Here is a 23933-nt window from a genome sequence, read left to right on the forward strand (position 1 = left end):
CTGTGACTCACCAATGAAAGACTTGAATTCAGCCTTGAATTTTCAAATAGTTGTCCTTGATTCTGTAGTGTTGTAGCAGGTCAGGCCCAGAAGTGATAGAAGGAGCCACACTCCTCTTGAGGCTTGCTTGTCTTCCCTCTCTGTGCTTTTCTCTCCTGTCTCAGCCCCTCCACCTCCCGGTCACCTGTGCACTGCCTCCCAGTTGAACAAAAGCCTCACTTAAGCATGAACCCCAGGCCTGGCTTTCCTAATCCATGGCCCCTGCCTTGTGCTATATAAAGTGCTGGCCCCTTGATTATTAATTTCTTCACCGCAGGCTGAGACCAGACCTGCAATACCCCACCAAGCCAAACTCGAATGTTTGCACATCCATTTGCTTTAAACATAGCCCCAATAAGCCTATGTTAATCCATTTAGAACCTGCCTGCTCTGTATACTCCATGAAACTGTACCCAATATCTGCTGGCCACGGATAAGCCCCAAGCCATTGCAGCCCATAGGAGCTCTCTGACCCAGAGATTCCCTGCTGTGCTGCTGGGTGACTTCACCTGGCCATGGAAGCCCCATTTCCAATTCTCTTCTTTCCTAGGAGTCCTCTTGCCCTCCCTCCCTTCTGAGTAGGACCATATCTCCACACTATAGCCTCCTTGACCGACTCCTGCGGTAAAGGACCTTCCCCAGTGTAAATCTGTTAAAGCATCACCCAGAAAGCCTGTGTGTGCTACCGCCACCTCGTGGTCATATCTTTTTCCTTAACCTCCAAATCTCTGAAAAATCCTACACTCTGGGCCTTTCCCCTCTTCTAAGCTTCCTTCAAAATATTCCTGGTCCGAGTCCCCAGTCTTCTCAAATTTGCTGGCCAGTCGAATAAATTAATCCCTATTGATATATCAGTGGACAATTCATTTATTCACTGGCCAGATATTCACGGAGCACCCAATATATCGCAAGCAATGGCCTTGGCACTTGAGATACACTGTAGAACAAAACAGACAAAAATATCTGCACGGGTTGAGCTGACATTCTAGCAGCATGATGATGGTTTAAAGTTTTTCCTCTTAGGAATATTTTATGGAACACTTTAAACCAAAGTAAGGAAGTGTTTTTTTTTGTTTGTTTCTTTGAGACAGGGTCTCACTATCACCCAGATTGGGGTGCAGTGGCATGATCTCAGCTCACTGCAACGTCACCTTCCAGGTTTGAGTGATTCTCGTGCCTCAGCCTCCCAAGTAGTTGGGATTACAGGCACATACCACCACGCCCGGCTAATTTTTTGGCATTTTCAGTAGAGACAGGGTTTTGCCATGTTGGTCAGGCTGGTCTTGAACTCCTGGCCTCAAGCATTCTGCCCACCTCAGCCTCCCAAAGTGCTGGGATTACAGGCGTGAGTCACCATGCCCAGCTAGGAAGTGTTAAGAGAGGAGTTTTTGGTGTCATCAGTGGGCTAGTGGGATAGAGAGTAAGGAGATGGGCTAGGTTTATAATTAGGAGAATCCCTTTATGCTAGTGCATATGCCAAAACTTATGCACTGTGTGATTTATGCTTTTTATTTTATTTATTTATTTATTTTGAGACAGAGTTTTGCTCTTGTTGCCCAGGCTGGAGTGCAATGGCGTGATCTCGGCTCACTGCAACCTCCACCTCCCAGGTTCAAGTGATTCTCCTGCCTCAGCCTCCTGAGTAGCTGGGATTACCGGTATGCACCACCATGCCCGGCTAATTTTATATTTTTAATAGAGACGAGGTCTCACCATGTTGGTCAGGCTGATCTCGAACTCCTGACCTCATGTGATCCACCTGCCTCGGCCTCCCAAAGTGCTGAGATTACAGGCATGAGCCACCGAACCCGGCTAATGCATTTTAAAACAGTGCTTCTCAAATTTAATGTGCATGGGAGATCTGGTTAAGATGATGACCCTAAGTCGGTAAGTCAAGCCTGAGATCTGAGAATCTGCATTCTAACTCCAGAAGCATGCTGATGTTGCTGATGCATGAGCCACACTTGGAGCAATAAGGCTCTAAAGTAGATTCCTTTGAGTACTGACTCTTCTAGGACTAATAATAATAATAATATGCCACTCACCACAGAAGGCTATTGCAAAGATTAAGTAACTTTGCAATAACTCAGCATTGCCTATTATTTGCATTTAGTGGTGGGAAAACCAAGGCTCTGAGGTGTTAACTAGCTTGCTTATGAGCACTCAGTGCAAGCAGGAGAGTCAGAGTGTGACTGCAGAGCCCCAGAGTTCACCCATGTGACTGTTTTGCTGCCTTGCCTGTTTCTAACCTGTAGCTTGCTGCTTGACCTAGTTTGCATGAAGAGTCTTAGCCTTGGGTTTTACCTTCTGTAACATGAAGGGAGGCTGCATATAGATCCTCACAAATATTAGCTGCTATTGTTGTCATTAAGCTTTGATGAGTTTTCTGCCTTGAACCTCCTCCTTTTACCAGGATTAAAAATATATCAAAGACACATGCCCTGCCCTGCCAGCTACTCCCATTTTATATACAAGAAAGAGAAAACTCAGAGATGTTCGATGACCTCCTCAACGTCATAGGATCTTAGATCTAGAGAAGACCTTAAACATTTTCTCCAGTTTGTTGCCTTTTAGCCTACTTAGTTTAGTTTGCTTTTAGCAATGAAGTCTCCCTTTCAAACAAAGTCTCATGGGAGGTCCAAGTTGTAAAGAAGAGGAAAACAGAGGGCTCTGTTGGGAACAGGGTTCAAGGGATGAATCCTGGCCCATTTATCCTCCCCTCTGCAGGCCTTCCCATTTCCAGAGACCTCAGAGAGAAGGGTCCAAGGAGCTCTGTTTGGAAAATCTCCATCCAAATCAACACTCCCCTCAAACAAATGAGGAACAGTCCCCAAAAAGGGAGGTGACTTGGCCAAAATCAGACAGCAAGTGCGTGACCTCACTGGGGCCTGCCTCTTGGACTCCAGAGTCCAAGCCCAGAATCTAACAGAAACAACCTGGGCAGGTGAAAGGACCACACTCCTCATTCACCTGACTAAACAGTTTGATAAGTGGTCACTCATGGTCTTGCACTCCCACCTATGGGGCCAAATTCAATACTCCACTCACTAATCTTACAATTTCCCAGATGCTCCTTTCCTTACATCCTGGTTGTTGGGGGGGCAAGTCTTTTTATTTTCTAGGTATTGTGAAATAAAATATACATACAGAAAACCGCCTAACTACATCCATGCCAAGAAATAGAATGTTGTCTGGACCCTAAAATCCCCCAGGTGCTCCTGCCTGCCACTCTGTCTCCCAGGGGCCAAGCTTCACTAGGCCTTCAGAGAGAGCATGGCCTTGCTTCTCTCTGCATCACCTGTTTCCACAGCCCTCCACACAACAGCCCCATGTTGCCCGTTTTGAACTTTGTAGAAATGGAATCATACTCTATGCATACTTTTGTGATTCTTGTACCCACATGATGTTTGTAAGATTCATCTGTCCTGTGAGGTGCAGCTGGCTGTAATTCATTCATTTCCTTTGCCAAGGAGCGTTGTGTTGTGTGCACCTATGTGATGTACGAATTCATTCTGTGATGGGTGCTCCAGTAGAGGCTGTTGTGGACAATGCTGCCCTACATCTTTTTTGCAGAGAGATTTGCTCTCATGTTATCCAGGGAGAGTGAGGCTGAAGGAAGAAAAGAACTCTCAGAGAAGAGGCAGCCAAGCCCCAGCCTCTGGGGTGAGAAAGACACACTGGTCTTTCAATTTCCTCAGCACTCTATACCCAAAGCCTGTCAAGGCCAAGGACATCGTCAACAATATAGGCATTTTCAAGATTTTATTGTAAAACGGAGCTGAAGTCACAGGAGGTAGGGAACTTTGCACCCAACATATACAGCATTCATTCACTGAGTACCTGCCAAGAGCAAGGTTAGGTGCTTGGCCCTGCAGGGACCTGAGACATACAGGAGTCATGTTTCCTGCTCTGCAGAGCTCCCAGCTTGGTGGGGGAGACAGGCAGAGGCATAGCCATCTTTCATACAAGTCTCCAAGTGCCAGAAGCTCTATAATGTCAAGGAGCAATTCATTCCTTCAGCAGAGGAGGAAAGAATCCCCAGGAGCCACATTTGCTCAGAGCCTTGGGAGCTGAGAAACTTCTGATAGGAGGTAAAGTACTGCAGGCAGCTGTAAAAGATCTGGAGTGGAGATGGAGCTTGGAGCCTGGGCAGCAGTGCCTGGACAGAGGAGTCCAGATTATGGAAGTGTTTTAAAAGGAAAAAAAAAAATTATGGGGCCAACGTAGTACCATAACTTTTAATTTTTACAAGTTGGGACATCACAAAAAAGAAGAAAAAAAGGGAAAAGCTACCATTTACTTTCACCATCATTTCACAAATGCAGGAATATTTTAAGCCCCGAGCCTCTCCCAGAAAGAACATAATCTCCAAATGAAGGGCTCTCCTTCATGGAGACTAAAAAAAAAATCATGAAATCCTTAATTTTCATTTTCCACAAACCCTTAAAAACCTTCCTCATGGACTGGCCTTTTTTTTTGTAAAACAGGGTGTGGGAGCCACTTGGTGGGGGGTCATCAAGTGGCCTGATGGATCCGGGGCATGGGAACGTGGAATGAGGGAGGAGGAGGCAGTGGGGAGAGGAGAGCGGCTGGGCAGGTGGTCGGGGTTTGATCCTGAATGCAGAGGCAACATGGAAGGGCTTTGCACAGGGGCTGCTGTGCTCTGATTCACACATTAGAAAGACCATTCTGGAGGCAGCATGGAGGCTGGTCAGTTGAAGAGGAGGCAGAGTCCTGTGACCAGGTTCTTGTGACGCTTTCTGAGGGTCCACCTCTCAATGGCTGGTCCTCAGTGCCCCCATAGCCGGAAGCCCTGGGGCAGGGGGACTGGCAGCCCCTGCAGTCCTTGCCATGCCAGAATGGAAACAGGCAGGCCTGGGCAGTACTACTCGTCCTCCTGGAAGTAGAATTTGGTGACCACGACGCCCTCGTCAGGCATATTGGTGAGGCTGACGGGCTGGTCAGCTTCCATCGCTGTGCAGAGGAACCAGCCGGGGCAGGCGGCAGACTCGAAACTGGTGGTGGGGCCGCTGTCTGAGCGGATGAAGGTGAAGCGCTTGTCCTGCTTTCTGTTCTCACTCAGGTCAGTGATGTTAACTGCCTGGAAATCAAAAGATGGGCAGGTGAGAGCTGAGGCCTAGGAAGTCCTGTGCTGCCTCCCTCTCCACTCCACACCATGATGTGACCCTCTGGACAGCCCAGAGTTAGTACAGGGGAAATGCCCTACCCTAAAAGCCCGCAGGTGCTCCTGTCTGCCACTCTGTGGGACTCTGGGCCCTAGGTTTATTTATTTATTAATTAATTTTCCCGAGAAGGAGTCTTGCTCTGTCGCCTAGGCTGGAGTGCAGTGGCGTGATCTCGGCTCACTGAAACCTCCACCTCCTGAGTTCAAGCAGTTCTCCTGCCTCAGCCTCTTGAGTAGCTGGGATTACAGGCATGCACCACCACACCTGTCTAATGTTTTGTATTTTTAGTAGAGACAGGGTTTCACCATGTTGGCCAGGCTGGTCTCAAACTCCTGACCTCGTAACCTGCCCACCTTGGCCTCTCAAAGTGTTAGGATTACAAGCGTGAGCCACCGCACCTGGCCTGGCCCAGGTTTCTTAGGACAGCAAAGACACAAAGAGGCTGTCCCACTGTCACACCTTGACTTTGGGAAATCTGGCTACTCTGGCTTCGAACCAGTAAGTCTGATAAATACATGGCACCATCAGCAGAAGCCAAGGCCTGTAGAGCTGGTGTTCTGTCAGGGTTTGAGCTCTGAGGAGATGGGGTGGTGGTGTGTTTCATGCAATGTCCTAGCCATCCCCACTCCTCACAGAACAGGCAGTCACCCTCCAGAACAACGTCCCTGGTGAGGGATGTGACAGTGCCACAGTATGGCCACTCACATTAAGGTTAAGGTTACATCCAGCAAGCCCCTGAGACAAAGCCATGTTTTCCCAGGGCTGGGAAACCTATTAACATTACATGAGATCAAGGAGCACAGGGCTCTGGGTGGGGCACCAACTAATCAATGTGAGTTGATAAGGATTGAAAGAGAAAGGTCCTGAGGATGGGCTTTGCTAGAAGAGGGCAGGTCCAAGTGGTTTGGGGGCCCTTGAGCAAGGGAGTAGCACACAGAGATTCAGGTCCTGGGTAGACCGCTACGGTGGTGGCCCCCAGTGACCGTGTCCCCTGGTGTTCACACTCTTATGCAGTCTCCTCTCACAAGTGGCTAGACTTAGCCACGTGACTGGCTTTGCCCAATAGGATGATGCAAGTAGAAGTTATAATAAGCGCCTGCATGTTGAGGCTTGTCTTTTTGGAATAATCCCTTTTGGAAGTCAGCTGCCATGCTGTAAGGAAGCTCAATCTGACTCTTAAACACTGACAGATCACATGGAAAGAGAGCCTGGAGGATGAGGGACCACTTTGGATGCCCAGCGCAAGCCAGGCACTCTGCTGAATGCAGCTGCCAAAGTGATCCCAGTATGTTCCACCACACAGAACAGAACTACCCAGCTAATCCTGGTCAACCCATAGAATCATAAGAAAAAATTGTGGTTGTTTCAAGCCACTGGGTTTTGGGGTGATTTGATATCCAAAGCATGCTTTTACCTCCAGCTGGAGTCTGGTCTCATCACCAGACTTGACACAGGACAGGCACATCTTCCCTCCATGGATTCCCAAGAATAGAGCATGAGGCTTAATGGGTACCACATCTATCTTTTCTGGGGAAGAGCAGAGGGGAGGGTCAGGTTAATAGCAGAGGAGACAGCAATAATGAAGAGACCCTGGGTATTTTTCTGTCTCCCCTGGTAGCCACAAAACTAAAATCCCAAGGTCAGAAGGGCAGAGAGGTCTCATCTTCCTGGTCTGCATCTAAAAGAAGATTAAACCAAGTACACTATCCAGTTACTCCTAGAGGCCTGAGTCTCCTGGATATTGCTCCATGTGATTTCCATCTTTCCCTCACTTTCCCCAGGATACCTGTGCTCCAGGTCAATAAGAGTGTTGCTTAGGGGCAGGGAAAATGAACAAGGCCATGAGTGGGGCTCCACAGGAGCCTAGGGGTCTCTGAACTTCCTCTTTCCCTAAGAGGCCTCCATGCTCTCATGTAGCAACAAAAATCTCAGCTTCCTCGTGCTTCAGTGTGTTCATTAGGAGAACTACCAGGACAGGAAAGGTAGGTCTCATCCACTTTCAGAGCGAGGCACGGGAGACAGAACCAGGGAATAGGGAAGGTGGGAAGGTGGAGGTAATATCGTCCTGCAACAACAAACAGGGGAGTGAAAACATCCTAGAAGGCTGGAACTAAAAGAATCACACATCCCGTCGTCCAACTGACATCATCCCACTGAAGGGAAAGCTGAGGAACAGTGTGGGCGAAGCTTCTTCAAGTTCATCCAGCTTGTTTAAAGCATGGACCAGAATATGGCTGAGTTTGGTGTCCAGGAATAAGAGACATAGCCCAGCCTTATACACGGTGCATTAATTTGGGATTGAGTTAGGGTTTGAACAACATAGGAACATGGAGGCTTAATAGGCACTTGAGGAAGGGAATGGTCAACCTTGCCTTCTGGTATTTGCCCTTCCCAGCTGTGGCCCTGGGACCACCGTGCCTATAGGCACTGATCCCTCACCTAGACGCTACCTCTCCACGCCCTCTTTAGGCTGCCCTCATATGTACCCTTTAGTAGCCAGGACCTCCCAGCTTCAAATTTGAATACAAAGACCCAACAAGGATTAGGACGTTGCATCTAGGGTTTGTGCAGGCAGGCCATGCTGCTCCAGACAGATGGGCAAAGTGACCCGATGCCCACACACATTGGCTTTCCTGGCAACCACTCACCTTCTAAATTGACATTTGGTCCTTGCAAGTATCCAGCAACTAGTTGGTTGTTCCTCAGGTAGAAGGTCTTCTGGTTAACATCCCAGATTCTGAAAAGGAAAAGGACTCAGCCGTAGTGCACAGCCACCATGTGCCTAGCCTTGTGCTTGGCATCATCCTGTGGCCCCCTGAACTTGTCAAATTTGCATCCAGCTCTTCCAGGGGTATAGTATTTTAGTATACCTATGGCATGCGTGGATGAGAAGACTGAGGCTGACACTGGTTAAGAGGCAGGCCCAACCCTCACAGCTGGTGAGCAGTGAGCCCACATTTGACTCCCTTCCTTACTTGCTTCCCATCTTAGATTCCCAGTGAAGGCACTTCTGTTTCAGCAAAGCATGCTGTAGAGCAGCAACATCCAAAAGAACTTTCTGGGATGCAAAACTGTTCTATAGCTGCACTGCCCAATAGGGTGGCCGCTAACCACGTGTGGCTATTGAGTTCTTGAAATGTGGATAGTGTGACCAAGGGTCTGGATTTTAAATTTTCTTCTATTTTCATTCATTTAAGTATAAATTTAAATAGCCATCTGAGACTAGTGACTACCACAGCACCTAGTTAGAAGTTTCAAGAGACAGAACACCTTGCAGCTAACTCGCTCTGAGCCTTAGACCAGAAGGGTCTGCCCCTAGAGCCTTTCCTCCATTAGCTGGTGACCTGCTCAGAGTCCTGCAGGAGCAGCTGCCCTTGGGAACAAGCTGGCTTCCTCTCTACCTCAGCCAGTGACCTGTTTCTGGGTCTCAATCCTTTCTTATTGGTAAATGACCTCTCTGGTTGAGAGCAGGACTCAAAGCTGTGAGATGTAATAAACAGAGCCCCGGCCAGCATGACCTGGGACCTGTGCCTCACCTCCTCACCTGTGAAGTGTGGCTAACTGCACCCACCTCATCAGGTGGCTCTGAAGATCCCACGGGCTCGATAAGGGGTGGCCGGGCAAACCAAAGTGCTTTGCATATGGCAGCATTGGCCTGTCTGTGATTATCCTAGTTTCTAGATTTAGCCTCAGTCTGAAGGGATAAACGTCACCTTCTGGGGCCTCCAGGGGGATCTCCTGGAGCTTCTAGCTGATCAGAGCAGGGAGAGGCAACCTGGGGAAGCAGACAGTCCCCATATCTGGAAGGGAGAGACTTGTCACTCATACACCCACGGAGCCCAACTTGCAGCCTCAGCCCAGACAAACATAAAGGTCAGAGTGGGGGAGAAGTCACCCCAACATGATTTCACTGCTGGACTGTCACACGGCAGAGGGCATGCACAAGCAGTCCTGTCATTTCTATCAGCATCTTTACAAACATCTTTACAATAGTGATGGTCTCACAAAGCCCTGATGCCATTTTCAAATCACAATGGTTTTCAGGCTCTTTACAATGCACAGAATACTGTTATGCTATTATCTGTGCATTTAATTTTCACAACAACCCTGTAAGGCACACAAGGAGTTATCGTGGATCTCATGTCACAGATGTCACAGGTGGGGAAACCAAGGTCCCTGGAGAGTGGGACCCTCCGACGTGTCAGCACAGACAGGCATTGCGCATATCAGTCCGGGCCTTCGGGCTGTGCCCCTGGTGCCCCTCTCTGCTTCTCTGTCAGCACATTCAGCTAGGCCTGAATCGCAGTCTCACTCCTTGGCATGCATTTATTACTCACTGGGTTCCTGAGTCTCTGGGAAAGTAAGACAGCCCTCCGGTCGTACTGTCCACATCTGGGATATTTTGAAATACAAGTCCTGAAGCCCATACAGGTAACAGCCTCTTTCTTGAATAATGGACATCCTCTCCAGCCCAAACCCACTTCTCAGGCCCTCTGGGGCCTGGCAGCCCCTGGCAGCTGTGATATGTTTCCAATCTCCAGCTGATCCACCCTCACCTTCTCCTCCTTGGGGTAGCCTTACCTGAAGGCTTGCATCTTGCTGGATTTTCTCCCAAAGGGTCGGCAGACTGTCTCTGAATGGAACAGGAAAAGGAGGAGAGAGATTAGGTGACTGCAGAGGCCTCTGCAGATTTCCATTCTGTGACTGCAGCAAGGCAGTGGACTGCCATTGCGGGCCCAGGGTTGCGGTTTATAAAGAAATAGTCACTCACCCAAGCTAGGCGTCTGTCACCCTGCCCCACTCTGAGAAGCGGAAATACCCTCCTCGCATTTCCAAAAAGAGAAACCCTTGCTGTTGTCACTTTCAACCCCGCTAAGTGTCGCAATGGAGTGTTGTAACTGATTCCCTCCCCCTTTTCCCCTGTGCAATTTCCCCAAAATTGAGATTTCTATTTCCCCTTCATTGAGCTCCCGGGAAGAAGAGCACAATGAAAACCAAACTCCCTACTGTGCCTGACAGGTACCCGGAGTCTGTTTGTTGACTTTTTAAAAAACAGATTTGAGCAGAAAGGCCGTTTTTTCATAATAAAATGAGAGGGCTCCCTGCATATGGGACAGTCTCATGTCACTTTGTGTTCTTTGAAGGATGGACAGCCTTGGACTCCGGACCATAGATTGGCAAACATTCTGTAAAGGACGAGATAGTAAATATTTTAGGTTTTGTGCGCCATGATTACTCAGCTCAGCTGTCTGTTTCACAAAAGGACATTGGCAATCCATAAATCAATGAGCCTAGCTGTGTTCCACTACAGCTTTATTTGCAAAAGCAGGGGATGGACCGGATTTGGCCTGAGTCTGCTGACCCCTGATGTAAAGTGAGTCCTTCTAAGAAGTGCTTTGAAATCAACTCTTTTCCCACTACCTTACATCTTTAAAGTTATGGTCTCAGGACGATGACATAAACTCAGCATTTGGACAGGAATGGGTCTAAATTCAACCTCTGCCACTTGTCATGTGCCACCCGTGTGACCTCGAACAAATCATTTCATTAGTTGAGCCTCTCTCTCTTCACTCTCAGAATGAGGGTGATCATGTCTTCTTCACAGATGGATGGAAGGAAGGAAGGGAAAGAGGGAGGGAGGGAGGAAGCAGGTGTAGGGAGGAAGAGGAGAACTTCTGGCCCATAATGGGCTCTGATACACATTAACTTCCTTCCTTACAATATTCTAGGCCTGGGGCCTGGAACCTTAGGAAAAAGGTAAGCGTGCTCCTATTTTACGGGTAGGAAAAAGTTGAAGAGAATTTCTGCATGATCTACCGGATGGACAGTGCTGGTGCAGAAGCATAGGTTGCAGTGTTTTAGAGCTGGACAGGAGCTTGGCAATCATCCTGTCCCAACCTGGTGTTGTTTTCAAAAAGACTCAGAAAGATTTAGACAGAAAAGGGACCTGTCCAAGGTCACACAGCTTGCTGATGGCAAAGGTATGCAGAGAAATCCAGGTCTTCTGACCTCCAGCCCCGGGCTTTGTTAACAAATGCTTCAGAAACTTTATTATTTTTTTTTTTATTATACTTTAGGGTTTTAGGGTACATGTGCACAATATGCAGGTTTGTTACATATGTATCCATGTGCCATGTTGATTTCCTGCACCCATTAACTCGTCATTTAGCATTAGGTGTATCTCCTAATGCTGTCCCTCCCCCCTCCCCCCACCCCACAACAGTCCCCGGAGTGTGATGTTCCCCTTCCTGTGTCCATGAGTTCTCATTGTTCAATTCCCACCTATGAGAGAGAACATGCGGTGTTTGGTTTTTTGTTGCTTCAGAAACTTTAAACCCTAATATTCATCACACTCTGGGAAGAGGCAAATAAGTAGGCAGGTTAATATGTATCACCTCCGTCAGCTAGTCCTCACAAAAACAAACAAATAAACAAACAAAATGTCTCCTTGGCCCTCAAAGGAAGACACTATTTCTCAAATGTGTTTCAAAAAGGATGGATGGGCTGGGCGCGATGGCTCATACCTGTAATCCCAGCACTTCGGGAGGCTGAGGTGGGCGGATCACCTGAGGTCAGGAGTTCAAGACCAACCTGGCCAACATGGTGAAACTCCGTCCCTACTAAAAATGCAAAAGTTGGCAGGGTGTGGTGGCGTGTGCCTATAATCCCGGCTACTCGGGAGGCTGAGGCAGGAGAATCACTTGAACCCAGGAGATGGAGGTTGCAGTGAGCCAAGATCACGCCACTGCACTCCAGCCTAGGCAACAGAGTAAGACTCCATCTCCAAAACAAAAACAAAAAAGTATGAGTGACTCACTCAAGGTGACGCAGCTTGTGAGGGCAGTACAGGAATACAGACAAAATGTCAAAATATTTACTACTGCAGCAGTTGATCTTGATGAGTCTGACTATTTTCAACTAACAAATCAGAATCTTTCTCTCGACCAACACATCTTCCAACCAACAAATCGGAATCAAACACTTTGTGTCCAAAGAGTTAATCCTTCAAAGGAAGAAGGCTATGAATGAATTTCCCACAGGTTTAAAGAACGTATCCTTCAGAGGAAATAGAACATTTCTGCAAAACTGTGTCACCTCCCTGGGTGATGGATTTTTCAGGCAAAATGGCATGTCTGTATTCCTGTACTGTCCTCATAAATAGTGTGACCTTGAGTGAGTCACCCATCCTCTTTGAAACATGCTCAAGAAATAGTGTCTTCCTGTGAGGGCCAAAGAAGCATTTTGTTTATTCATTTGTTTGTTTTTGTGAGGACTAGCTGAAGGAGGTGATGTATATGAACCTGTCTACTTATTTGCCACTTCCAGAGTGTGTTGAATGTTAGGGTTTAAAATTTCCGAAGTATTTGTTAATAATCAAGTGTATCACTTTATGATCACACCCTCTGAAAGAGACGGCAGCTAGCACCTGACTACGGTAGGTTCTCTCCTATTTGTCTTTCTTCAGCCCTCTGGAATTGGAAAACCATAATTCTCTCAAAAACGTCCTTACAGATTGCAGAAGAGAAGTGGCTTGCCAAGGCATGGTGGAGAGTTCCATCCTGGCCACTGCCCTCAGACAGCGTTTCAAGTAAAAAGCCCCACCCAAACTGTGGCTCCTGGGTGAATGTTTCTCTGATCCCAGTCTGAATTCAGAGAGTATTCTCCTGGAGAAAAGACACTCGGGGCTCCTGGAACCTCCTTGCTCTGTGTCATTTCCCCGCTGTGTGGTGTCATTTCCCCCACTGAGAAGTGGCCCAGCCTGTCCTTTGTCGATATGCACAGGGTGAGGGTGGGGGTGGTTCCTGGGGCAGGAGTTATGGAGTCTAGGTCTGAATTCCCCTGTGTCATTTCCGAGCTGGGCCACCCCACACAATGTGCAGAGCCTGTCTTGGTCTCAGTTTCATTATCTGATAGAGCTAATAATAGAAGCCACATCATCGGTTACTATAAGGATTGAATGAAATGCTGCACGTGATGAATCATGCCCTGACTCTGGCACTTGGGAAATACTCACACCGTGGCTTTTGCATATGCTTCTTTACCCCAGGTAAAGTGGGAGAGATCAGGCACAATGAATGCCCCAGCCTCTAGCTCCTGCCCTGCACTCCCAGCCTTCCTGCCCTGTATCCTGACCCACCCTCCTTTCCCAGTCCAGTCTCAATCCTGCTCTGACTCCAAAGGAGGGGGCTGTCAATCACTGTGACTTAGGGAGAGGAAGAAAGGGAACAAGGGAAGCTCTCTCCCTCTTCCTCACGCTTCTGGCCACAAGTCCACTCTTGGTTTCGTCTTATCTCACCCAAACAGTTGGCGTCCTTATGATTTCTGCCCACAGGAAATCTCTGACTAATCTTATTCTCGATTCTGGGTCCTCAGCACCCCTCCAGTTCTGCTTCCTGGATGAAGCTTTAAGACCACAGCACATAAAGGACTATGCCTTCCCAGTCAGCACCCATGGCTTTCATTGGAGGTCCTGGTCATCACAATTGTGTCTAGTGCCTTCTATGTGCTGAGCCCTGTGCTACCAGCCACTAGAGACAACAGGAGTGTCTAAGCCCCATGTAAAGGGGTTTTGGTGAAGCAGATAGGGAAACCAGGCTGTCCATATCTTAGGAGGGACACTGCACTGCTGTAAGCAGACACATCTTGTATTGATGCCTGTAAAGCGTTTAGCACAGCCATCCACGTGGGAAGTGTTCAATAGATGTTGGCTATTTCTCAACAACAGTTAATTGCATCTTTCAGTTCTAGGATTTCCATTTGGTTCCTTTTTTGTACAGTTGTTAGTTCTCTGCCAAAAATTCCAATCTTGTGTTTTAAATCTTTGAGTATATTCTCCATAGTTCTTTCAAAGGCTGCCCCTGATTCAAATCCGTGATTTGAATCCCTGCTGGATCTCCATTTATTGCCTATTTCTCCCTAATACACAAACCATCTCGCATATGCCTAATTCCTTTTTATTGACTGCTGAATACTATATATTAAGCACTGTAGAGGTCATTCAAGGCTCTGGATGATTGTTATCTGTACCCTGAGATGGTTCACTTTTGCTCCCGCTGCACAGGTAGGCCAGGAGCCTTTCAAAAGCAGGTAACCTCTACCCTAGCAGGACTTGAGATCATTCAGAGGAGGGCTTCAGTACCTGTGAAGGCTGACCCAGATTTCCAAATTGGGTGGGGATTATCAGGGACCCTCTTTGTAGGTAGGATTTAAGATACAAATTTTATCTCCCCCACCAAGTTCCATGAATGCTCAAAACCTCAGCTGAAGTTTTTGAAACGAGCACATGTCCCCAAGAGTAAAGGGCACCAGTGCTGGGCTCCACCTCACTGGGCTCAGGCAGTTCCTTACAGCCTTGGCCATTCTCTGATGCCTCCAAAGAGATCTTTTGGAAATATGTTTTGTCTAGCCTTTCTAGTTATTCTCAGCAGGAAAGTTGGTCATCAACAACCTAGGCCAGAGGTATCTGATGTAATCTAGTTTTTGTTTTTGTTTTTTTTTGTTTTTGTTTTTTGTTTTTTCTTTTTGAGATGGAGTTTTGCTCTTGTTGCCCAGGCTGGAGTGCAATGGAGCAATCTCGGCTCACCGCAACCTCCGCCTCCTGGGTTCAAGCAATTCTCCTGCCTCAACCTCTTGAGTAGCTGGGATTACAGGCATGTGCCACCACCCCCCACTAATTTTGTATTTTTAGTAGAGACAGGGTTTCACCATGTTGGTTAGGCTGGTCTCGAACTCTCGACCTCAGGTGATCCACCCATCTTGGCCTCCCAAAATGCTGGGATTACGGGTGTGAGCCACTGTGCCCAGCCCATAATCTACTTTTTAAAAGTCTTATTATTCAGGATGGCTGGAGTTTGAGTGGCATTTAGAGGTAGGGGTAGCAAAAGTGATTTGAAAAGTTGGGTGAGGTCCAAAGGAGGAATGGCCTTTAAAGCCACCCTAATGAGCTGGAAACTTATCTTTTAAAAAAACTGAATAAGAGGGTAATGTTGTCAGCTGTGTTTTATAAAGATCATGTTGGAGACAGTGGACAGATGGATTAAACTTGGATGGGGTCATTGACTCTGAAGGCAGGGCAGTGGTGTGCTGGTAAATGTTTAACAATTGAATCTCCAATAAAAGTTTCCATTTGCCAATTTCCATGACATAATACTCCCACCACGGATAATTTCAAGCTACTGACGTGATATCACTGAATGGGGAGCTGGGGAGACATATACACAATTGGATCCTGCTGGCTGCCACCCCCAGAGAGGCAGGGAGATTCAGTCCTTCTAAATGGAAATTGTCTCCACATTTCTCAGCTCCAACCTCTCTCCTCCTCAGCCCAAATGGCTCACCCCACAAGTTTCATCCCCCTTGCAGAAAACAATTCTTACTGACAAATCTAGTTTGTCTGGAAGCTTTAACAAATCTCAGTACAAACATTTTCATCTGGGCCTCCTGGAGCTGCATTTGCATCACACAAGCACTATTTGTGAAATGTTGGCATCCAGCTTTGGGTGGACAGATGTGCACCCTGCCTTTAATGGCTTCATCTCACATTTAGTGGCTTCAGCCAACACTTGAATCTTGAGTGTCACAGGACACACCACACAATATGGCAATATTGTTCTCCAAACTTTGTAAATTTTTGCTAAGATAATGCTACAAAGACTCCAGTTGCTCTTTCCGAGTCATGGGTAAACATTTCAGTACAGAGAAGAGAAAGAAACACAAGAAATACAAACCCCCAGGGTATAATCTGATGTCTTCTTTTTGTTCGTCCCCACTGACCCAGTCCTGCCAAGTAGCTAAGTTAATTTTAACCAAATCCATCAACTTATTAGAAGCTCCGTAAGGCAACAGGACAGGTTTGGAGACATCTGTCCCCTTGAGTACCTCCACCCACCAAGCTGCAGCCCCCAGGCTTGCTGCTCTCAGAGTGACCACCTCTGCTCTCCTGGATGATGAAGGGGATCAAGACATGGTGTATAATCCAACTGTTATCTACAAGAAGCTACTCTCCTCTCAGATCTAGATGGTTAACTTACTGTGAATCCTTTCTGAGGTTCAGAGCCTTCCAAGATGATTTTTGCCCCAGCAGTTTATGGGTTAGCTATGGATCTGCACTGAAAGTCATTACTTATGCAGTTATCTTGTGTTTTCAGAGGTACATGTTTGCTCTTGCCTTCTTGGCTTTGATGATTAGTTTTATAATCCCCCTGCAGGCAGGAGGAAATGGAGAAGAACAGACACCGTGGGGAAGGGGACAACTGTGTTGCTTACCTGTTGTAGTTTAGGCTCTGTGTTACACTTTCACACACATCTCCTTTTGTCCACATAACAGCTGTGCAAAGTGGACAGACATATTGACACCCACTTTCAAAATGAGTATAAATTCATAGTCACTTTATAGAAGAACTCAAGGTTCAGGCTACTCTGTTTATGGAGTGGCCATTCTTTTATTCCTTTACTTTCTTAATAAACTTGCTTTCACTCTGAAAAAAAAGCAAAAGAAAAAGACGAAGACGAAGACAAAGAATAAGAAGAATAAGAAGAAGAAGAAGAAGAAGGAGGAGGAGGAGGAGGAAGAGGAGGAGGAGGAGGAGGAAGAGGAGAAGGAGAAGAACTCAAGGCTTAGAAAGATTAACTCACTTGCTCCAGATCCCGGCCAGGCCAGGATTGAAACCCAGTTTTGTTATTTCTTCCCACACTACAGTCCTCCTAAAGAGGTCACTGACTTTTTTCTCTCTGCTTCATTGCATGGTTAGCAGAAGCAAGAACTGTATTTGTTCTTATGGTGTTTGTTTTGGGCTGAACTCCTATCTCATAGAGTAACTATTTAGTTCATAACTGCTTGAAAATTAGGGGAGGATTTTTGGTAAGAAGGAAAAAAATGATTCTAAAACCTTACACAGGTTACAGGGAAAGTTCTTTACCTGGTTATGGACTCGAGTGACCAATTACCTTGGTTTGTCCAGGACTTTCTTGACTTTATTACTGAAAGTTCTACACCTTGGCAAACCCCTCAGTCCCTGAAAAACTCAGACAATTGGGTTATTCTAAATTATGAACCCTTAAAGGGCACTGGTACCTCTGGTGGCTGCTGCTGCAAATTGCAGGCACAATTAATGATTGTAGTTGTACCCTGCCAGTGTAGTCTGTTTTTATTAGCAGAGATGTGATCCATTTTATTAGACAATAGATAGATAGATAGATACATGTATATATACATAATACATACATAGAGCAATCACACAGGAGTATTCAAAAACCTTAGTGAGTCTGCCACTCAGGAAAATAAACCATTGCAGATATATTAGTAATCAATCATTTTCATTCTGATTAATTTTTAATTAAGCCATTCATCTTTAATTTCCTTCAACTACATAATCAAGATGTTGTTCATAACTAGTAGCCTAAAATTGTTTTCAAACTTGATCCTAAAAAGGATTTACTCTTTTAGTCAGCATTGTCTTCACCTTCTCCTCCTCCTCCACCTCCTTCTTCATACAAGCCAGCTGTAAGGGAAGTGGTGGGACCCCATTGTGTAGAGAGAAAGCAGAGGTCCAGAGAAATGAATGACTAGTCCAAGGTAACACAAAGTGTATGCACATGGTTCCATCTCTATCGTTTACCCTCTGTTCTCACCCTTCCAGTTTCCAGTCAGAGTATGCATCCCCTCAACTTTTCTCTTCTCAGCACCCTGTTCTGTGCTGGGCAAACATTGATACCTCCCATATTCCTGGCCTTAGATGGAGAATGTGGTTCCTCTACCCAGGGAACATGGTGTCTTCACTAAGCTTATTGCACTTGTTTCCCGAATTCAATCCAATTCAAGTTCATACACATTTATTTAGCACCTATTGTGTGTCAGTTCAAAATATGTTGGGATGAACCAGTTTTAAGCACAGAGATTTATTTCTTCACAATTTATCACTATCTGGTTCTAAGAGTGGTTCCAGCATCCTACTTTACACATTTGAAAAACACATAAGACCATGGGCTAACATTGTAGCACAACCCACCAGGGACCATTGTACACACTGGGGGACAGGGGAGGATCTGCTGTCCCCGGAATAACTGCTTGTGGTTGACAAAGCAATTCCCTCTCCATGATTTCATTAAGTCTCTGTGCCCCCATAGCATAGCGTAGTGGTTTGAAGACAGATTGTCTGCAGTCAACCCACCTCCTCCTCTTATACTAGCTGTCTGGACATGGGCAAATTATCTAATCTCTCTACATCCATTTCCTCTTCTGAAAATGTGAGCAATAATAGTCCTTCCTCATAGGGTTATTGAGAGGGTTCAGTGGGATAAACCATGTAAAGAGCTCAGCATGGTGCCTAGCTTGTAATATGTCCATGACTCATTAAGAGCTGACACTTCCACTGTGCTTACTACAAGCTAAGAGTTGTCCATCTTCCTCTAGACCTCCTTTTAACACCCAGAAAGGAGAGTAAGGAAAGTAAGACCCAGAAAGGAGAATGGCCTGCTCATTAGAGGCCTATTTTATTTCATTTTATTTATCTTTATATATATATTTTTTAGACAGAGTGTCTCTTTCTATTGCCCAGACTGGAGTGCAGTGGTGTGATCTCCATTCACTGCAACCTCTACCTCCCGGGTTCCAGCAATTCTCCTGCCTTAGCTACCCAAGTAGCTGAGATTGCAGGCATGTACCACCATGCCCAGCTAATTTTTGTATTTTTAATAGAGACACAGTTTCACCATGTTGGCCAGGCAGGCCTTGAACTCTTGACCTCAAGTGATCCACCCACCCTGGCCTCCCAAAATGCTGGGATTACAGGCGTGAGCCACCACACCCAGCCTCAGGGGCCAATTTAAATTAGAAACTTAAAATTAGAGTCTACAGACCAATGATCCTGAGAGTTTTTTTCTTTGCCCCACACAAATCCTAACCGGAGGTTGCAAACTGGCAGCTTATAATTTAAACATTTTATCTGCTTGCTTTATTGTCTTATTTAATCAGAATACTATACATAATGAAATCAGAATATTGGACTCTTCTGGAAAAGCGAGAAGTTCTGGCCACCTGAGCCTGCATTCTCTTGCGACAACTATCTGGTGGAACTGACTAGTGCCAAGCCCTTAATTATCCACAGTCCCCACCCTTCCTTATCAATCAACCCTCAGACCTTGTGGCTCAGTGCCACATTCTATTAGTATTTCTCATTGAGCTCACACTGTTCTTTCTCTCATTTAACAGAGTTATTTCACCAATTTCCCTATTCTATCAACAGTGGAAAATGACCCCCACACTCCGAGGACTCCATGACTTCTGTCAGAGCAGTTACACCTCTCTGTTCACCTGCTGCCCCAGCAGGCACTAGGCTTGCAGCCCCTGCCTCAGAGTGCCTGCATGGTCTCCCATGGATGGCTCCCTGTGCCCAGGTCCCCTAGACAGGCCTGGAGCTCCATGCGCTTGACATTTTCCTGGACGCTTGCTCACCAGAGCCTGAAAGCATTTGGTAAACACCAGTTGTAGACATTTTCCTCTCTCATTTCTCAGGTGGAAAAATAAGAGTGGAAGGAGCTTACCTAAAGCCATGGGGAGGGCCTCATAGGACAGGAGGTCTTCCGAGGTCTTCCAGACTCTAACTCAACTGAGCTGCTGCCCATAAAGTAGCACCCAGGCAGTACCCGGGCCACAGCCCCTCCCAGGGTGGAGCTGCTCCTCTTTCCAGAGCACCTCAGAGAGTACAAGGAGGAGCCCAGCCTCCCCTCCCACACACTCACAAAGGGCTGGCCAGCATGAGGAGATGGGTTGGCTGATGGCTGACTTGATGCCAAGCAGGCCCAGTTTCTAGGAGGGTGACTCAGGCTAGCAGAAACCAAACTGGTTCTTATCTGCGTAAGATGGGAGGTCACATGCAGAGAACTGAGCTGGGCCTTTGTGCTTACCCCAACCCCGACTGCCACCAGCTCATGCATGTGTGCACACATTCATTCAAAACATATGTGTTGGCTTAATCCTGTGTGCTGGGCACTCTTCCAGGCATTGGGAACAAGCCAGACAAGGTCCCCAATGCTCTAACAAAGGAAAACAGACAAGAAACGAGTTAACAAATAAAAAAACTTCATAGGGCATATTGCTGCAGGGGAAATCCAAAGCAGGATATGCTTTTGAGGGACCTAGGAGTGGGTGGTTATTTTAGGGAAAGTGGCCAGGGAAGCCCTCTCTGAGAGGGTGACATAGGAGTGGAGACCTGAGCAATGTCAAGGAAGGGGAAGAATATTCCAGGTGGAGAGAACAGCAAGGGCAAAGGCCTTGTTTGAGCACTACGTGGAAACCATGTCTTAGGGAATAACAGGGTCCATCCCGCTTCCAGTTACCCCCATGCACTATACCTGGCCTCTGCCATGACATTGTCCACAAGGCCAGACACTCTCTCCTTGCTTTCTCTAGAACCACCTGATGTTCTGAACACCCCTCCTCCTTTTTGCCATTGAGAACGAACCTGCTGTAGCTTCATGTCTCTGCATTCTGCCATCAGGGAGCAGACAACTCACAAATGCTTAAAGCAATCCAAGTTGATGGGGAGCAGTGGCAAGAGACCCCTGGGCAGGACGAAGTCCTGGGTCTAGTCCCCAGGTCTGCAGCCAACCAATTGTGTGTGTGTGGGCACACCACTCCTACCCTTCAGACCTCATTTTGACAGCTGCAAAATGGACCTGATGCTTCCTGCCCTATCTTAGACTTAGGGCTCACCGGAAGGATGAATGACACGCAGTATATAAAATGCTCTGTAAATTACATGCATTTACACAGGCCCTTGCTGCAGGTAATGCCTTCATACACAGATGAAATAGAGAGGAAGGAGCAGACCAGCCTACTGGCTGCCACCAATCTTGCCACCTACAATCTGTCCCTCCTGACAGGGAAGAACACTTTCATTTGCAGAAGGGCTCATAATTCATTAATTTCTCAACAGGGATCTAGTAAGGGCCTTCAATTTCCTCTAACCCTGCAGACCTGGACTCATTCCCAGGGTCTCTTCATTCAACTCACAGGGCCTGAATGGGGCTGGGAGGTGCAGGGAGCCAGCCACAGGAAAGCCCCCCACCCCCAGCCCCGCCTGGGTGCTCCAGACCGCAGGGACTTCCCATGGGGCCTTCACTTCCTGTTCTCTTCCTCCTTGGCTCACCAAGATGTAATGCCAAGGTGTGTAAGGCTTGGCTGGAAATTTTCAAAGCAGCTTTTGTAGAGAAATTCCTGCTGACTAAAGAATCAGAAACCAGATTTGTAAACCTGGAAACTTTGTAAATGTCAACTTTGTAAACCTAGAAAATTGGGCATTGGGGCAGCCTGGGAATCTGCCAGGATAGCCTGTTGTGTCATCATGGTATTGTACTTTTCTGTTATGACAACAGGAGGAGGACACAGTAAGGTGGGCTCTGGTGGCCAGAGGTTCAAATCCCAGCCCCATGAACTATAGCTGTGGGATCCTGGGCCACATCTATAAAATGAGAGTAAGATAAGACTCTTGCCCACCTCACAAGGTGCTTGTGAGGACTGGGCTAACAACTGTAAAGTGCTTGGCATGTGGTCAGCATTATTTAAGTATTAGCCATTACTATCAGAGGAAGTAGATTGGATTTCTTCCCTGGGGAGCTAGGGGCCTGGCTGGTCCAGGGTCAGTCATGAGAGAGAAAACTAGGCTTCCAGTCAGGGCCAGGGGACTACAAGTCAATCAGCACGCAAGGCTGGGGGTTCCCAGGTGGTCCCAGCACTGGGCACATCCAGGGTAAAGGGACAATTTATGGGCATCTGTAGCACCCCAGTGCCTGGTCCACCCCAGAACTCTCCTTTGCAAGCCTGCCTCCCTCTCCTCTAAGGCTATGAAGCTCTGATGGATCAGTCGCTTAGCCTAGGGTACTCAGTGCATCTAAGAAGCCCAACATCCCAGAGATGGAGAATGCTGGGAGTAGTGGGAGAGCTGGCATTTGGGAACCGTGGAATTCTGAGTGACTGGGGACTCTTGATCATGGTGAAGGGGCTTCTGAAGAACCCTGAGGATCCGCAACCCCAATGATGGTGACTGGCCACTTGCTCCAGCACTAACCTGCCAGCCTGAGGCATAGGAAAGAAGGAGGTAGGGGAAGGGTAGAAGAAAAGGGAGGCATCAGGAATGGAGGAGCAAGATATTGAGGTTTAATGTTATTAGAACCCCTCCCTTGAATTGAGACAGTCACAGGCGAAGCCCTCTGGCAGGAGAGACCCCAAGGCTCCCAAAGGAAGTCCTACTATGGGAATGGAAATCTAGACCACACACTAGCAGGGGGGCCCTGGGTGCTGTGAGAAGACTGACAGCTTGGGTGAATCCCTTCATTCCAGCCAGGTGAGAGGTGCATCCTGATTCCTGCTAGCTTAGACACACAAGGTCAGAGCAAGGGATCTGAGGTTTGAAAATACATGGGATCAGTTTTACAATTCTGATGACTGTAAACCCTTGAGTTGTTTGCCAACTTGTTTATCTACGACCGTAGTTGTTTACGGTCATAGATAAGACTTCAAGTTTTTGCAGAGTTCATAAGAATCTGCTCAGCCTGGTTCCAGACTCAGCTTGTGAAACAAACCCCCTTGTTCTCTGAACTCCAGCCACACCATCCTTTTGGTTCCTCAAATTCACCTCTTACTCTCACCTCAGGACCTTGACACAGGCATGGAACACTCTTCCCTCCCCTGCTCCACTGAGTAGTTACCTATCCTCACCCTTAAGACCTCAGCTCAGACTCTGCATTTATGTGATCCTCCGTGTAATATCTGTCTCCCAGGGCAGGTCACAGCAAGCACCATGTCTATTTTGTTTACTATTATATCTCCAGCTCATAGCCCAGGATTTGGCCCATACAGAAATAAATGGGAAACCACCACTCATATTCTCATTCTTCTCTCTCTGTCTCACACAAAAACACAGACACACACACACGCACACACAGACTTATACATCACCATAAATAATTGAGACACCCGATCATAACTTTGTAAGTGGTCACACATTGAAATTTGCAAGTTCACATCAAATGTGGTCAAGATATACAGACTCCTCTTAACCTGTAATCCATTCTTCTGGGAGCTACCTCCATCACCACCACCTCAACTCACAAAGCCAGCTGATTATACATGTACCTGACCTTGTCCCCAGGCCATGGCTCACTGGACTTATGGTGGGCAGCTGCCTCAAACTAAGCCAGTACCAGGAATAAGAAACTGGGACTAGAGTTCACAGGTGCCAGGCATTGGGTAACTGCTCTCAAACTGAGGACTCCTAAATCCATAAGCCTTATGGTGGTCACCTTCTGCAGGTGCACAGAGAAGCAGAGAAGACCATTCTGCTGAGAGAGAAGAACAAAGCAAACAGATAGAGGCAGGAATGATAACATTATGGCCTTCTATAGAGAGACAATTACTACTGCCTTAACTTCTCATAACTTTCCTATTCCCAGTTACTGCCTCTCACAACGTCTGGCTGCACTTCCTGTCACTGTGTCACGTCTCACAAATTCCCCATTACAGCCAAAACCAGCTCAAGCGTGTCTGCCTCCTGCAACCAAAGTCTTACTTAAATAACTCCACAAGAGCCAACAAGCAACCCATAAGGGAACTGAAGAGTCAATACAAATGAACAGAGGGAACTAACCAGTATGGTACACATGGAAGAATCCTTGACTACATTGGCATGGTGCATCCACGGCCACAAAGCT

At 47.0% G+C, this 23933-nt stretch overlaps 1 protein-coding gene across 5 annotated transcripts in view; it reads right to left on the reverse strand.

The window, feature by feature from the left end:
* Positions 1-3784: 3784 nt before the first annotated feature.
* IL1RN (interleukin 1 receptor antagonist) overlaps positions 3785-23933 on the reverse strand; it is a 34141-nt gene continuing 13992 nt past the window's right edge. Inside the window, exons 1-7 of one of the 5 annotated variants that reach the window (XM_003277697.4) lie at positions 19767-19824; positions 17663-17725; positions 16256-16426; positions 9807-9858; positions 7874-7962; positions 6640-6752; positions 3787-5140 (exon numbers count right to left, since the gene is read on the reverse strand). In XM_003277697.4, the coding sequence (XP_003277745.1) occupies positions 4925-5140; positions 6640-6752; positions 7874-7962; positions 9807-9820 (432 nt within the window). In that variant the 5' untranslated portion in view covers positions 9821-9858; positions 16256-16426; positions 17663-17725; positions 19767-19824 and the 3' untranslated portion in view covers positions 3787-4924. Of the gene's footprint in view, positions 5141-6639; positions 6753-7873; positions 7963-9806; positions 9971-16255; positions 16427-17662; positions 17726-19766; positions 19901-23933 lie in introns of those variants that run through there. The other 4 variants (XR_001113249.2, XM_003277696.4, XM_003277694.4 and 1 more) reach the window with 4 other exon arrangements.

Source organism: Nomascus leucogenys, chromosome 14 (assembly GCF_006542625.1).
Source record: "Nomascus leucogenys isolate Asia chromosome 14, Asia_NLE_v1, whole genome shotgun sequence".
In the NCBI taxonomy this organism is placed as follows: Eukaryota; Metazoa; Chordata; class Mammalia; order Primates; family Hylobatidae; genus Nomascus; species Nomascus leucogenys.